The sequence below is a fragment of the Pezoporus flaviventris genome, unplaced genomic scaffold, assembly GCF_033815535.1.
Source record: "Pezoporus flaviventris isolate CSIRO_AGI_PZ_B2104156 unplaced genomic scaffold, CSIRO_AGI_Pfla_v1 ptg000023l, whole genome shotgun sequence".
Lineage (NCBI taxonomy): Eukaryota > Metazoa > Chordata > Aves > Psittaciformes > Psittacidae > Pezoporus > Pezoporus flaviventris.
In genome coordinates this window covers 2,765,721-2,778,399 of record NW_026892571.1, presented here as the reverse complement: position 1 = coordinate 2,778,399, position 12,679 = coordinate 2,765,721, and the positions used below count along the sequence as shown (strand labels likewise).

Sequence of the window (12,679 nt, the reverse complement as noted above, 5' to 3'; positions counted from 1 at the left end):
ACACAAAATATTACTTGTCGCTGCTTAACAGTAATGCGGATGAATTTATCAGAAAAACCCGTGCCAGAATTGCTGCATTATCAAACCAGTGTAGAAACACGAAATTCTGCATCATCCTTTGCTCGAGTCGTACAAAATTACTGGCAGGAATACTAGTTATAGGTATAATCTGTAAATAAATGAGGAGTGGATTCCAGGGTTGTGCATACTTTGGATGAATCATAGAAGAAAATTAATGGTTCTTTGTTCCATGTTGTATGAGTCACAAGAGAAAATTAATAATCTAATTTTTGTCTCAGGACTCTGGCTTGTTTGGCAGCTTGTGGGGGATGAAGGTCTGTTGTGCTAGGTTCACCTAAAAAACTGCTTTAGCTGCTTTCTTAGGTTGTAAAGGTCGACAGTAAATCCAATTGTCTTACTTCCATTGCTGTGTGCAAACCCACAGTATGAGGTGACCAAGTCAACACTGTACTTATTTTCTGGAGTCCCCAAGTAACTGTATGTTGCCTTTCTGCATAGTAACGCTGGTTCATAGCAAAATGGTGAAGCAGAGCCCCTTGCTGTATTATCTGTCATCTCTACTCAAGTACTCACATTGTTCTCCATGTAGGCAATGAATAATATGCTTAATGCTGACTGCGTTCTTTGGGCAATGCAAACCTCTTACTAAGGAAAGTGGTATTTTTTTAAAGAGCACAAGCATTGACCTTCAGTGGAGTCCAGCAGAATGTTCTGAGCAGTTGCAGAGGACAAGCACTTCCTCTCTCATTCATGAAGGCTGTAAGAACATTTGAGATGTGACTTTCACCAGCACCTTCCGCTGGCATAGCTCTGCAGACATTAAAGTCAATGGGAGTTTCATTTCGGTGGGAGCAGTCAAGCCAAAACCTCACGCCCTACTTTCAGGGTCAAAGTTGCAGGAATGAGTTACAATAAGTAAAGCTGTTTGAAATAATCCAGGATGTCAGAAAGAGAATGATACATCGTCAGCAAATGATGTACAAAACATAACAAATATTAGGCCAAGGAACAGAATACCAAAATGCTCCTGGTTGCCTTAATAACTCTGTAGTAGCATGTGTGTGCTACCTTGCTGTAAAGAGCAGTCGAAAAAAACAAAAGCAGTGGTAATTACAGATTGTTAGTGTAAGTGCTACCAGCGTGAGAGGCCACCAGGAGCTGAAATCAGGCTCAAAAGGAGCTTGGGGAGCATTTAATGCCAGAGCTTGGCCATCAGCTCAGAATCTCCTTTAATATGTGCTGCGGTATGTCTGAGATTGCACTTAAATAAATGGAGCAAACCAAAACAGCATTTACACTGAAAGGAGACACCAGGAGAGAGTAAGTAGCTAATAAAGAGCAGAATAGATTGGGCACTCAATATGTGGTGAAAGTCGCACATCCTTCCTGGAAGAAGCTGTTTGCAGTCCTTTGGTAGCATTTTCTGTCGTATTAGTTCTGTCTCTGAATTCGCCTGGGCTCTGTTCTTGTACACTAACCCCAATTGTGCTCCAGGGTGTTCCTGCAGTTAGAGCATAAAGGATGACCTCTTGTATCCAGCACCTTTTTGCATGGGTGGAGTGGAGAGCAGCTCTCCGTGAACCTTCAGCTTGTGCTTCTCCATGCTGCTTCCTCTCAACGCTCTTCTCTCTTTGGCGCTGCCTAACTCTGACTCTGGCTGTTCATGGGGTTTTCCTTTGTGCTTGATCTAACCATGTGGTAGAACAATACAAATGGAACATGGTTCTGTCAAGCACCATGGAAGGCTGCATACTCCCTGCCGCATGGCATGCTGGGATACTTCTGCTGTTTTCAGAAGCATCAAAAGGTGAGAGATTCCCCTTTCCTCACAGGAAAACTGCAAAAGGTGAAGAGTTGCTTGACCAGGCTCCCGGCACTGCAGGGGGGAGCCCTAGTGATGTTTGCGACAGACTTCCCGGAGGGCTTGCATGCAGAATAACCATTTCTAAATAATTAATCTGTTTAATTGCTCTTAGAATGAAGAAGTTAGGCATCCTGTTGATTAACATGAATCAAGGGTGATTCCAGACATACCTGCAGAGATGAAAAATCATTTTTGTCTTCTTACCTTATAAATAACATGTGCTACATGTCTCTATTTGAGCTGTCCAGTGAGTCCTTCTAGTTGAGGTCCACTTTGGATGCCATTTCTGTAATAGCAAGCTACTTAATATCACTGTGGACCTCAGCTGAGCAATCCTAATGTGCTGGAATTTCATTCTGAAGAAGTATACGGGAGCAGAACTTCAGAAGAGTCTGCAAAGCATTGGCTTCTATCTCTTAAAATGATGTGGATACCATGGCCTGTCTGAAAAGAGCCTTATACAGCAGTTACATAGCACACAGATGAGCCAGCATGTGCAAATAGGCCATTTTAGCTTTGACAGCTTAGATGGGTCTTTAACATACTTGTGCCCAACTTTCTCCTTTGTAAAGTAGAGATAATGACACCTATTCATAAAGGACTTTGAGAACCTCATACAGAAGTTTTCTTATACAGAAATGCTGCCTCATCTGACAGATTTGTTACAAATCTGTCGTGGAGCCATCAGAAGGAGGACATCTGAGATTCTTAGATTTAATCTGTGATTACTGATAAGGGTTAATAGTAGTGATGTGAAACTATGACAATTTACCTCCTTTTCTCCCTGAAAACCCATGAGAATTGTGACCTCATGGTTATATGAAAAAATGAGTGTCAGGATTCCCGGATTTTTGTCCAAGTTTTGGCCCAAGTGATCTCAGGGATGATATTTTTGGTGCCAAATTTGAGGCAGCTGGATCCATCTTTTCTAGGATGAATATATTCAAGCCCCTGTTGAGACAGCTTGATTTTTTCCAGAACAGATCATCCAGCACTCCTTTTATGTCCTTTGGGCAAACCTAAGTTTTAAAACCAACTTATTTTGCTAAACAGTGCCTAGAAAGAAGAATAGGACCAAAAGGTGTTTGTTTCTGCTGTTTAATTTTTCCACGTGGGTATTAGAAAAGCACCTAAAATTGGAAATGTGCTGTTTTGTAGAATGACATGTGTGTTTGGGTTATGATACTGAGGATCTGCAGTGCCCTGGAACCTGACAGTGCTGTGTAATGGGTTCAGCTCTAACAGTTACTTTACTCCTTCTTACCGGCTGGGCTTAACCCACGACATGATGTCACATAGGTTGTGAAATGAAAACGTTATCAAGAGTAGCTAGCAATTCAGGTAAACACAGTTGTTCTCCGTTAAACACAGGCCTTGCTGTTGCCTTGGCTACTTGTTTTACAGCAAACAATTCTTTCTAATTTTAGAAATGACCAGAAACTCTCAGGCCATGTTCCATCCTGCATCTCTTTTCAATGGGTTTCCACAGGTGATTCCGTAGTGTGTAAGAAGTACTACATACCTGAGACAGTTAACTGCACTTCCTGAATCCAGTCATGTTCACTCAGAGCCCTGCAGCAGTACACTGGTAAAGCCCTGTGTGGAGAAATGAATATACACACTTAAATAGCTCTGCAAACAGATGGCTGAATTTCACATTACTTCCCCAGATGGGAATATCTTAATAAAGCAGCCACCTGCCCAAGTAATCTCAAGGCTCAGGTCAAATAGTAAATTTTATCTAGTCTTTGGCAGGTGATTCCTGCTGTCTCACAGGCTAACAGATGACTACTTGCTGAGCATATATATGCTATTGATTACTTCAGACTCAGTGCTTACCTGGGTAACTGTTACTTAGAAGATGAACTTCTTACAGCTGATGGAGTGTGGAAAGTCATATGGCTTCAGGAGAGTGAAGCTGCTAAGTCAAAATGTGATAAATGTTCTTTATTTACTTTGCCCGAAAGCTTGAGAGAAAACCAAAACCTGATTCTTGCCTTCTAATGTTATATACCCCTTTTTTGTCTTTCATGAAGCATTCCACTTTCCCAACCTTCTTTTGTTTTGCCATAGCAAGATGAATCTTGTGTCCACCAGTAGACAAAAAATTATACTGAATAAACTTTTACCTTGTGCAACTTCATGGTGTTTGTGGTTATTCTTTCCAGGAAAACTTTTACAGTAAGGATTAGAAGTGCTTCTTCAAGGGTTGATTTGGGGATTTCCAAGACACTCTCTGATCACTGAAAAGTTTGGTGGGTTTTTCAAGGTATACTATAACTGTGGCAGTTTAATCAACTCTGGTCCTGGCAACTGTTCAGCTTCAGCATTATTTCCAAGGAATCATAAACAACCGAAGGTACTGTCCCATAGACCTGAAAAAGAATAGCTGTATGTTCTTGTAGCCAAGCCATAATATACCTGATATTTTAGCCTGACTACCAAGCCTGGATTTTTGAGGCCTGGAAATCAGATGGGGGTTTTGAAAGTTTAAATGATGGTGGTGTGGGGAAAGGCTTAGACTGTATTTTTGTTACACTTTAAAATGCCCAGTAATCCTAATATTTTAAGTGCTGTGCTGTCAACCTGTAAAACAGTCGTGAAGTCTGACTTTAGACTTCACAAATCTAGAAGTTACAATCGGCATGATAACTTGCAAAGTACTTGGCACCACAGAAGGTAATGTCCAAAGCTGTATGTGATGTTTCTGATAATCTAGTTCAGAATTACAAAGCTAGACTGGAGTGTATCTGTGGAATCACAATGTTAAGAGTGCCTGCAGAACTGCTCACTTTCGGTGCCTCAGCCTGTGGAGGTAATGTGCAACATGAATTAAAATAATAGTGGGTTTAGGTGACTTCTTTTTTTCTTATGGAAAATAGCATGTGGTCATAAAATGAGCAGAGGTGTATTTATCAGTCTGGGAAGGGGAAGCAGGTGCTGAATGTCATCAAGTCTCTAAAAACCAGTTTCATCTCAGGTTTAAGTCTTTATTGATGTTTTCAGGTTCTTAGAAACGGAACCTGCTCACGTCATTCCTGAGAAGGCCTTGCAATTGACTTTTAAAAGTCTGGAAAAGTTAAAAACTACTTCTTGGTATTTACAATTGTTGGGAATGTCACTGGTTCCTGAGACAATTCCAGTACTTCCATTATGAAATATGAAGTGAGTGGGCAAGTATTGCATGGTAGGGGCTTGGCAACGCTTTGCTTACATACACATTTATTAATGCTCCTGGTTCCTTGAAGCACAGAGATCAGATTTCCAACCTGCTGTTATTAAAAGAGAAAAACCAAACCTGGAAGGGACGGATTAGTTCACTGGGCTTAATTGGAAAAGCATTTCATTAGAACGGGTCAAAAACCTAGTCTGAGAGGTCTGGCAATCATGGTATAATGGTACATTAGGGAGTGCTTCTCACTAAGTATGGTCTACCCGTTCCTTAATTAAAATGAAAATGATTTAAACTGCTATTACTTTCCTTTGCTGTTTGTTTAACATAGTTAATAAAGGTATCTAATTGTTGGAAAATTGACAAGGTTCTCTCGTAAAAGACTGCTTTCAAACATAACTCCAAGAGCTGAGCTCTGAAAATTTGGGACTTTTTAATGACATCCGTAAAAATCCTTTGTCATTTGAGTGTGCCAAGGTAGCTCCTGCTTTCACAACATCCCTTTTCCGTGTTGCTGGACTACATGGGGGAAAAGTGACTTTGCTGGAACATACCTTAACAGGTAGGTAGGTTTGTCAGACAAGGAATCAGTGTGTCGAGGGAAGAGTGAAAAACCAGAGGCCAGTCTTGGAGTAACTTGAAAGATTGCTGAACAAAGCTCTTTGGCAAGTATTAAAATAGCATGCAGGAGCTGTGAGCTGACAAGAGGTGGTGCTGAGAATGGATTCCATGAAACCTTTGCTTGCTGCTGTTGTCAGAACTATTTGCTGGAATGTGTTTTTCTTTCCTTGCAGGGTCAGAGGATTACAGAAGTAAATTCACTGGGAAGTGTTTCATGGACCTTGTCTGTCCCGAGAAGTGTCGCTGCGAGGGAACAATTGTAGACTGCTCTAACCAAAAACTCACCCGATTACCCAGTCACCTTCCTGAATATACTACTGATCTGTAAGTGCTTGCTCTCCATGCTGTGCTCAGCAGGGCATGTTGGGTTTTCTGCTTTTTAAAGGCTATAAAAGGGACTCAGAGCATTTCAAGAAGGCACCTTCTACTTTAAACCCTGTGTGAAAGAGGGGAAGTTAATTTATTTCAAAGGAGCGCCACAACTCTCTTATTTCCTTAGCATTCCTTCCAACTGTGGGGATGAGAAAAGAGCCGTGGCCCTGTGCATCAGCTGCCTGTGTGAGTCTTCTTGAAGTGCTGCCCTGTTATGTGGCCCAAGCTGTCTGATTCCTTTCCATTCTGCCTTTGTGCCCTTTGGCTTTGCATCTGGTCATTTTTCCTTAAGAAATGGATTAACCCTTTTGAGTTAAATCTGTGATCAGGAACTCTCCATCTCAACAGTGCCTACTGCTTGGGTGAAATGGCTCTCACTGAAACCAATGTGCTGTTAAGCTACAAGTGATTTTGTGACATGTATTTGCTTTTAGAGATACTTCAGAGTTATAATGCTAAAGAGATATAAGAATATTTATTACTTTATTACTTAGTAGCTGAAGAATCTGTCTCCTTGCTATATTAGTATCCCCTTCAAACACAGTTCTCTTTTTGTGTTAATATTCTTACTATACTTCTATTTAAACCCTCATAGAAATTGTTGATCTGAAGTTAAGAGAAAAATGTGAGAGACTACCAGAAACACAGTGAAGTCTCTACCCAGAAAAATGGAGCTACATGTAATCAGAGAAGAATTTTGCATGCGAAGTATAAGCCAGTGGCCTTTGCACTGGTTTTGAAGACCAGCAGACTTTGATGGGAAAGAACCTGAAATCAGATCCCTTCCCTTTAGACAGGCCACATCTCCAATTGCATGTCTTTTGTAGCAGAACGCATGAGGGAGATTTAGTCACGCAAACAAGGCTGTGTAATGGTTAAGGTTAATAATCCCTTATCCTGTGCATTGGAAGGAGGAGGCATTCTGATACTGTCCTTTGGCATTACACTCTTAAAGGCATCTAAAGCTTTTACTATGGAAACTCTTCTATGTTCCCTTTCCTTCAAAGCCAGACTCTTTTCACTCTGGCAGTCTGAGAGAGATGGCAGATAGGATCTTGCTTAACAAAGGTCATAGTTCTCTGTGTGGCAGCCCTGTATGTCACAGAGATATATCTGTAGGCATCTGTGAAGTACTAAATGTCTCTTTGTTTGTTCCTATCAGGCGTCTGAATGACAATGATATTTCTGTTTTGGAAGCCATCGGGCTCTTCAAGAAATTGCCCAACCTCCGAAAAATGTAAGTTTGAGTCACTTGCTTGTTAGAACACACGTTGCCTTGGATTGTAAGGAAGGGGGGAGGGATGATGGTTTTTAGAATTTAGTACTGCAGTAGCAGAAATCTCTTCTTAAATATGAATTTAAGGAAACTGAGTGAGTTACCTGTTAGGGGACAGACCCAAGTAAACCACAGTGACACAGGAAGATCCCTAGGCTGACACTTCATTATTCTTTAGACTATATTTGTTAAAGTCTTTGACTCATGGAGACTGGAGGGAATTCTGTCCCAGAATATATTCAGATTTGTGCTTATTGTTAGAGATGGCTACAGAATTTAGCATTTTGGTTTTGTCTTCTGACTGTATTGTGTGACTCCAACTAGTGTGATTGCTTCACATAGTCAAAGGAAAGTAATATTACAAGCTGCAGATGATGGCAGCTTCTTTTGATCATTATTATTTTAGAAAAGAGACTCATTTAGCTAATTTAGAGATCAGTCATTCAAATATGATTCTGTTAACAGCCTGAGTCTTGGCAATGTCTATATTTAATAAGAGCTGTGTTTTGGAAAGAGGATAATATGTTAGATGCCTCCTGATAGTCTTCCAAATGGTTCTTTTTGAAGTTATTTAAAGTTTTAACCCTATGGCCCCATTGCTAATTTCTCATCTAACTGTTTGCTTTAGTAAGATTTTATTGCTCAAGTCAAGGTAATTTAGGGAAACCAACCACCCAGGCTTTTTCTGCTGCATTCATTTCACGTGGTTGCTACCATCTGGAGCTCCCCTGCCACTGGAATCCATGTAAGATCTATGGGGCTTTGGAGACCACTGTAGTGGGATTCTTATGTCAGTTTTATTTCTGCAGGAGCTTCATATGCAGCGCTGCAGGTTTGGGAGTGGGGGCTGTGTTTGTGCAAGTGCAGGCTGCCAGGCTTGGGGAATTAATCATATACTCCAGCTTCATAGCTTATGAATGATCTGTAAGTTGTAGCTACGGTGCACTTAGAAAAGGCTGTTGACATTGTTGAAGTGCTGTTTTGTCTGTATAAGTAGATAGTCGGTGGGCATGAAAAATGTGTGGTATATAGAAGTATACACGAATTGGAAAGCATCTGTCCTCATGAAACCTTCAGGATTTAAGTCTGGAAAATCGGGGAGGTGTAAGAGCTGGAAGGATTTAAACTTAATGTGGGCAAATTCCAGCTCTGTCCTTCTGTTCCCATCAGTCACTCAGGTGCCTTAACTGGGCTGCAGTGTTGTACATAAATGCAACATGAAAGAGTTACAAGAGGTTTTTTAAGAGGTTTTGTTTCCTGGGAAACAAAAGATTTTTCTGCTCTGTAGAGATTTCTTGGTAGGACATGAGAACCGAGGTATACAGGTGCAGTTCAGATGGATGGCAGAAAGGGCTTGTGCCCTACAACTCAGAAAAGGTCTCTGTCATACAGATTTTAAGCGGCAGCCTCCAAGCAGAGGCTCTTTAGTCAGTCTTTGTAGTTAAGCTAATTTCTCTTTTTCTAGCTGACTGGAAAGAAGTATCTCAATTTGAATAAAGGGATTTTCTGCAAAGGGTTTATTTTTTGTGTAAGTGGAGCAACATTTAAACCATAAACATATGCAAGAAGGGAAATGTAGGGAAAGATCAGTGGGTGGGATTGCCGCTGATGATGGTCCTAATGCAGCAAATCCCTGTATGTGGCAGGAATGCAATGCATGCGCTCTTCATCGAGCTGCTGTTAAGTTAAGGAGGAAGAATAGTGCTGAAACCCTCATTATCATAGAATATAGAATCATAGAATGGCTTATGTTGGAAAGGACCTTAAGATCATCCAGTTTAACCACTACCACCATCACGGACACCTTCCACTAGAGCAGCTTGCTCCAAGCCCCTGTGTCCAACCTGGCCTTGAACACTGCCAGGGATGGGGCAGCCACAGCTTCTCTGGGCACCCTGTGCCAGCGCCTCAGCACCCTCACAGGGAAGAGCTCCTTCCTTATATCTAACCTAAACTTCCCCTGTTTAAGTTTAAACACATCACCCCTTGTCCTGTCACTACAGTATCTCTGTCCTGGGAGACATCAGAAGATGTCATCTGAAGAAGAATCTGAATTGAAAAAAAAAATCTCTGGAAAATTAGCTACTGAAATACAAATTTTCCAAAGAAGTGTGTCTTATAGTCTTCCTGGATGTGGCAGGAATCTTAAAGCTCTTTGTTAAAGACTAAGAGTTCAGCCAAACCCTAACACATTTTCACAATGAAGATGTATCCTTTGAATTAAACACCTACATGGTAGTTACCAAGTAACAAGTTTGAAATCAGAATGTGAGTGCTTTGGTCTTTCCACAAAAAGAGGTTTGAGATATGGGAACCATGGTACGTTGGTCAGTTTCATTTTCTGGAATAGGTGAACTTCCTTCCTCCGTTTAAAAAAGAAAAAAAGAAAGAAAAAGAAAGGTAGAAAGTGTCTACCTCTAAAGACAAGGAGGACCTCAACTGGCAGCTCATTCTCTTGAATATTGCAGATGTTATAAAGTAAGTATATACAAAGAAAAAGGAAGTCTCAGACCACCTTTGCAAGAGGTGGTACTGCCAGCGCTACCTCTAATGTATAATTAGCTTTTGGGTTGTAATTTGTCTGTAAGTATTCCTCCTAAGGTGAACCTTATTGTATGATGTGTCAGCGCAGGTTTTAATACATTTTAATGTAAATCAAAATGGAATTCTTGATATAGAAATGTAAAGGTCACAGACCCAGAATGCAAAGTTATGCCACATGCTATTTAGGATTTAAATTGCTGAGATTCCTTGGCTGATTTTTAAAAGGTTAATACATCTGCATATGCCTTTTAAAAAACAAAACCCAACGCCTCAACTTCAATAATTAACTGCAAAATCCCATTTACATCATGCTGGTTTATAACTCACATTTTAACCCATCCTTATATTTGATGCTTTTTACAGTAGAATAAAAAGGCAATGTGCATTCCTGTAGACAGGTCTAACCCAGTCCAGAGGTAATTTACTGAGTTCTCCGGTGGGTTTTCCAGACTGCCTTGAACGATGTTGTTTTCACTGTGTTCTTACCATCCTGCCTCACCTGATCTCACAGGCGCAAAGGGATGACTTGTCTCTACAGCTTAAGTCGCATTGCAGTGATTTCCAGGCTCCAAGAGCTGTGTTGCCAGCATTTTGCAGGGCAGTTTGAAAGGAGCAGTTTGAATCTGCTTGAAGTGCAGGAGAAGTTCAACCATGCCAAGTGCAAGGTCCTACACCTGGGTGGGAGCAATCCCAGGCACAGCTACAGGTTGGGCAGAGAAGAGATTCAGAGCAGCCCTGCACAGAAGTACTTGGGGGTGTTGGTCAATGAGAAAATGAACATGAGCCGGCTTCAGTGTGTGCTTGCAGCCCAGAAACCAACCGTATCCTGGGCTGCATCCAAAGGAGCGTGACCAGCAGGTCGAAGGAGGTGATCCTGCCCCTCTGCTCTTGTGAAACCTCACCTGGAGCATTGTGTGCAGTTCTGGTGTCCTCAACATAAAAAGGACATGGAACTGTTGGAACAAGTCCAGAGGAGGCCACGAGGATGATCAGGGGACTGGAGCACCTCCTGTATGAAGATAGGCTGAGGAAGTTGGGGCTGTTCAGCCTGGAGAAGAGAAGGCTGCGTGGAGACCTCATAGCAGCCTTCCAGTATCTGAAGGGGGCCTATAGGGATGCTGGAGAGGAGCTCTTCATTAGGGACTGTAGTGATAGGACAAGGGGTAATGGGTTAAAACTTAAACAGGGGAAGTTCAGGTTAGAGATAAGGCAGAAGCTCTTCCATATGGGGGTGGTGAGGCACTAGAATGGGTTGCCCAGGGAGGCTGTGAATGCTCCATCCCTGTCAGTCTTCAAGGCCAGATTGGACAGAGCCTTGGGTGACATGGTTTAGTGTGAGGTGTCCCTGCACATGGCAGGGGGCTGGGAACTAGATGGTCCTTTCCAACCCTAACTATTCTATGACTATGATTCTGAATACAAGGCTGAATTTCTGAGCTCCATGAGATTGAGAGCACATCTGTGACTTGAGGTTTTGGGAATATGCTGTCCTTGTGAGATAGAAAGGCTCCAGAATCTGCTGCCTGCCAGCCTGGGAGCTGGAAGCATCTGCCTTTTACAGACGACGGTATTGCCCAAGGGAGATCCTACTCCACACAAGCAAGATCCCACGTCAGGCAGGGGTGAGGGGCAACGCCACCATTCGCAGAGGTCAGGGGTTTACCTTTGTGGAAGGAGCAGTTCTTTCCTCACAGCAGCGACCAAATTGATCCTGAAGCAAGCCTGGAGACCCCATGACTCCCTGGGACTACCTCAAGTTGTTAATCACTGAAGAAATAATCCAGTGCTTCAGGGCTTCCATTGGCAGTGAGACCCTGGAGGCGTCTTCTGGCCATGGCAAACAGGTTTAGGCTCCAAACCCCCCTGGGTACGTAACTCAGTGGGAGCACAGAGATACACTTGCTTGCTGAAATGGAATGCTGACCCATCGGGACAGGCTGCAGCTCCAGAGCGTGCCCACTCCCCATTGCCTATAGGAGATCAGTGGGACTGGCCATTCCCACTGAGGTCCCAGCAGCTGTTTCTGTAGAGTTAAAAATGGCAGTGAGCTCGCATTCAAACAAGGTGATACCTTCAAACCTGAAAGGGACGTTTAACAGTTCATACTGTTACCTCTTGCCAAAGTTGCAAAGTGAACATAAAGCGTGGTCTTACATTAGGAAGTGTCAGGCTGTCTTGGCAATAGCTGGTATTGCCAAACCCACCTCTAGTGTATCATTGCTTTTGGAGGCTTAATTTGTCTGTCAATATTTCTCCCACATTGAATTTCATGGAGTGTCAGCCCAGGATTTAACACATTTCACATGCAAAATAAAATTGAATCATGATAAAGTTTGCAGTCTAGCAGTCAGTTCCAAAAACAGCATCTCAAGTTTCTTGGGGAGGTAAAAGTAGTTTGTGTCCTTGGAAACAGCTGTTACCTACTGTTCCTTCCCCTAAGCATGAATTTTGCCATGGCAATGGAGGTTGCACTCATCTGTCACTTGTTCTACAGAACAGAGTTCATTTTCTGGAAGTTACAAGGTCCACAGAAATAATGCTATTATAAACCATGGCCATCAAGTAAGTAAAATCTGACTGGAAAGTGAGCTGTGTGAGCAAAGTCAGCTTGATACCTCCTTGGATCTGTTCATTTCCTATTCATAGCCCCACATAAAGTAAGCCCAGGCTTTCTGAAAACTTCTTTTGACCTCTTACCCAAAAGAAAAGGCTGGAAATAGGATTAAACATTATAACCAGGGTAAATCAGAGAGTTCTTATGGAAACAATAACGTTTCTTGTGTGACCAGGTTGCTATAGGTTCCCATTT

General features: G+C 42.1%; 1 protein-coding gene across 4 annotated transcripts in view; it reads left to right on the top strand.

The window, feature by feature from the left end:
* SLIT3 (slit guidance ligand 3) overlaps positions 1–12,679 on the top strand; it is a 518,888-nt gene that overhangs the window by 382,919 nt on the left and 123,290 nt on the right. For all 4 annotated transcript variants that reach the window (XM_061456398.1, XM_061456397.1, XM_061456396.1 and 1 more), the window contains 2 exons: positions 5,852–6,002; positions 7,213–7,287. In XM_061456398.1, coding sequence (XP_061312382.1) covers positions 5,852–6,002; positions 7,213–7,287 — 226 coding nt within the window. The remainder of the gene's footprint in view (positions 1–5,851; positions 6,003–7,212; positions 7,288–12,679) is intronic.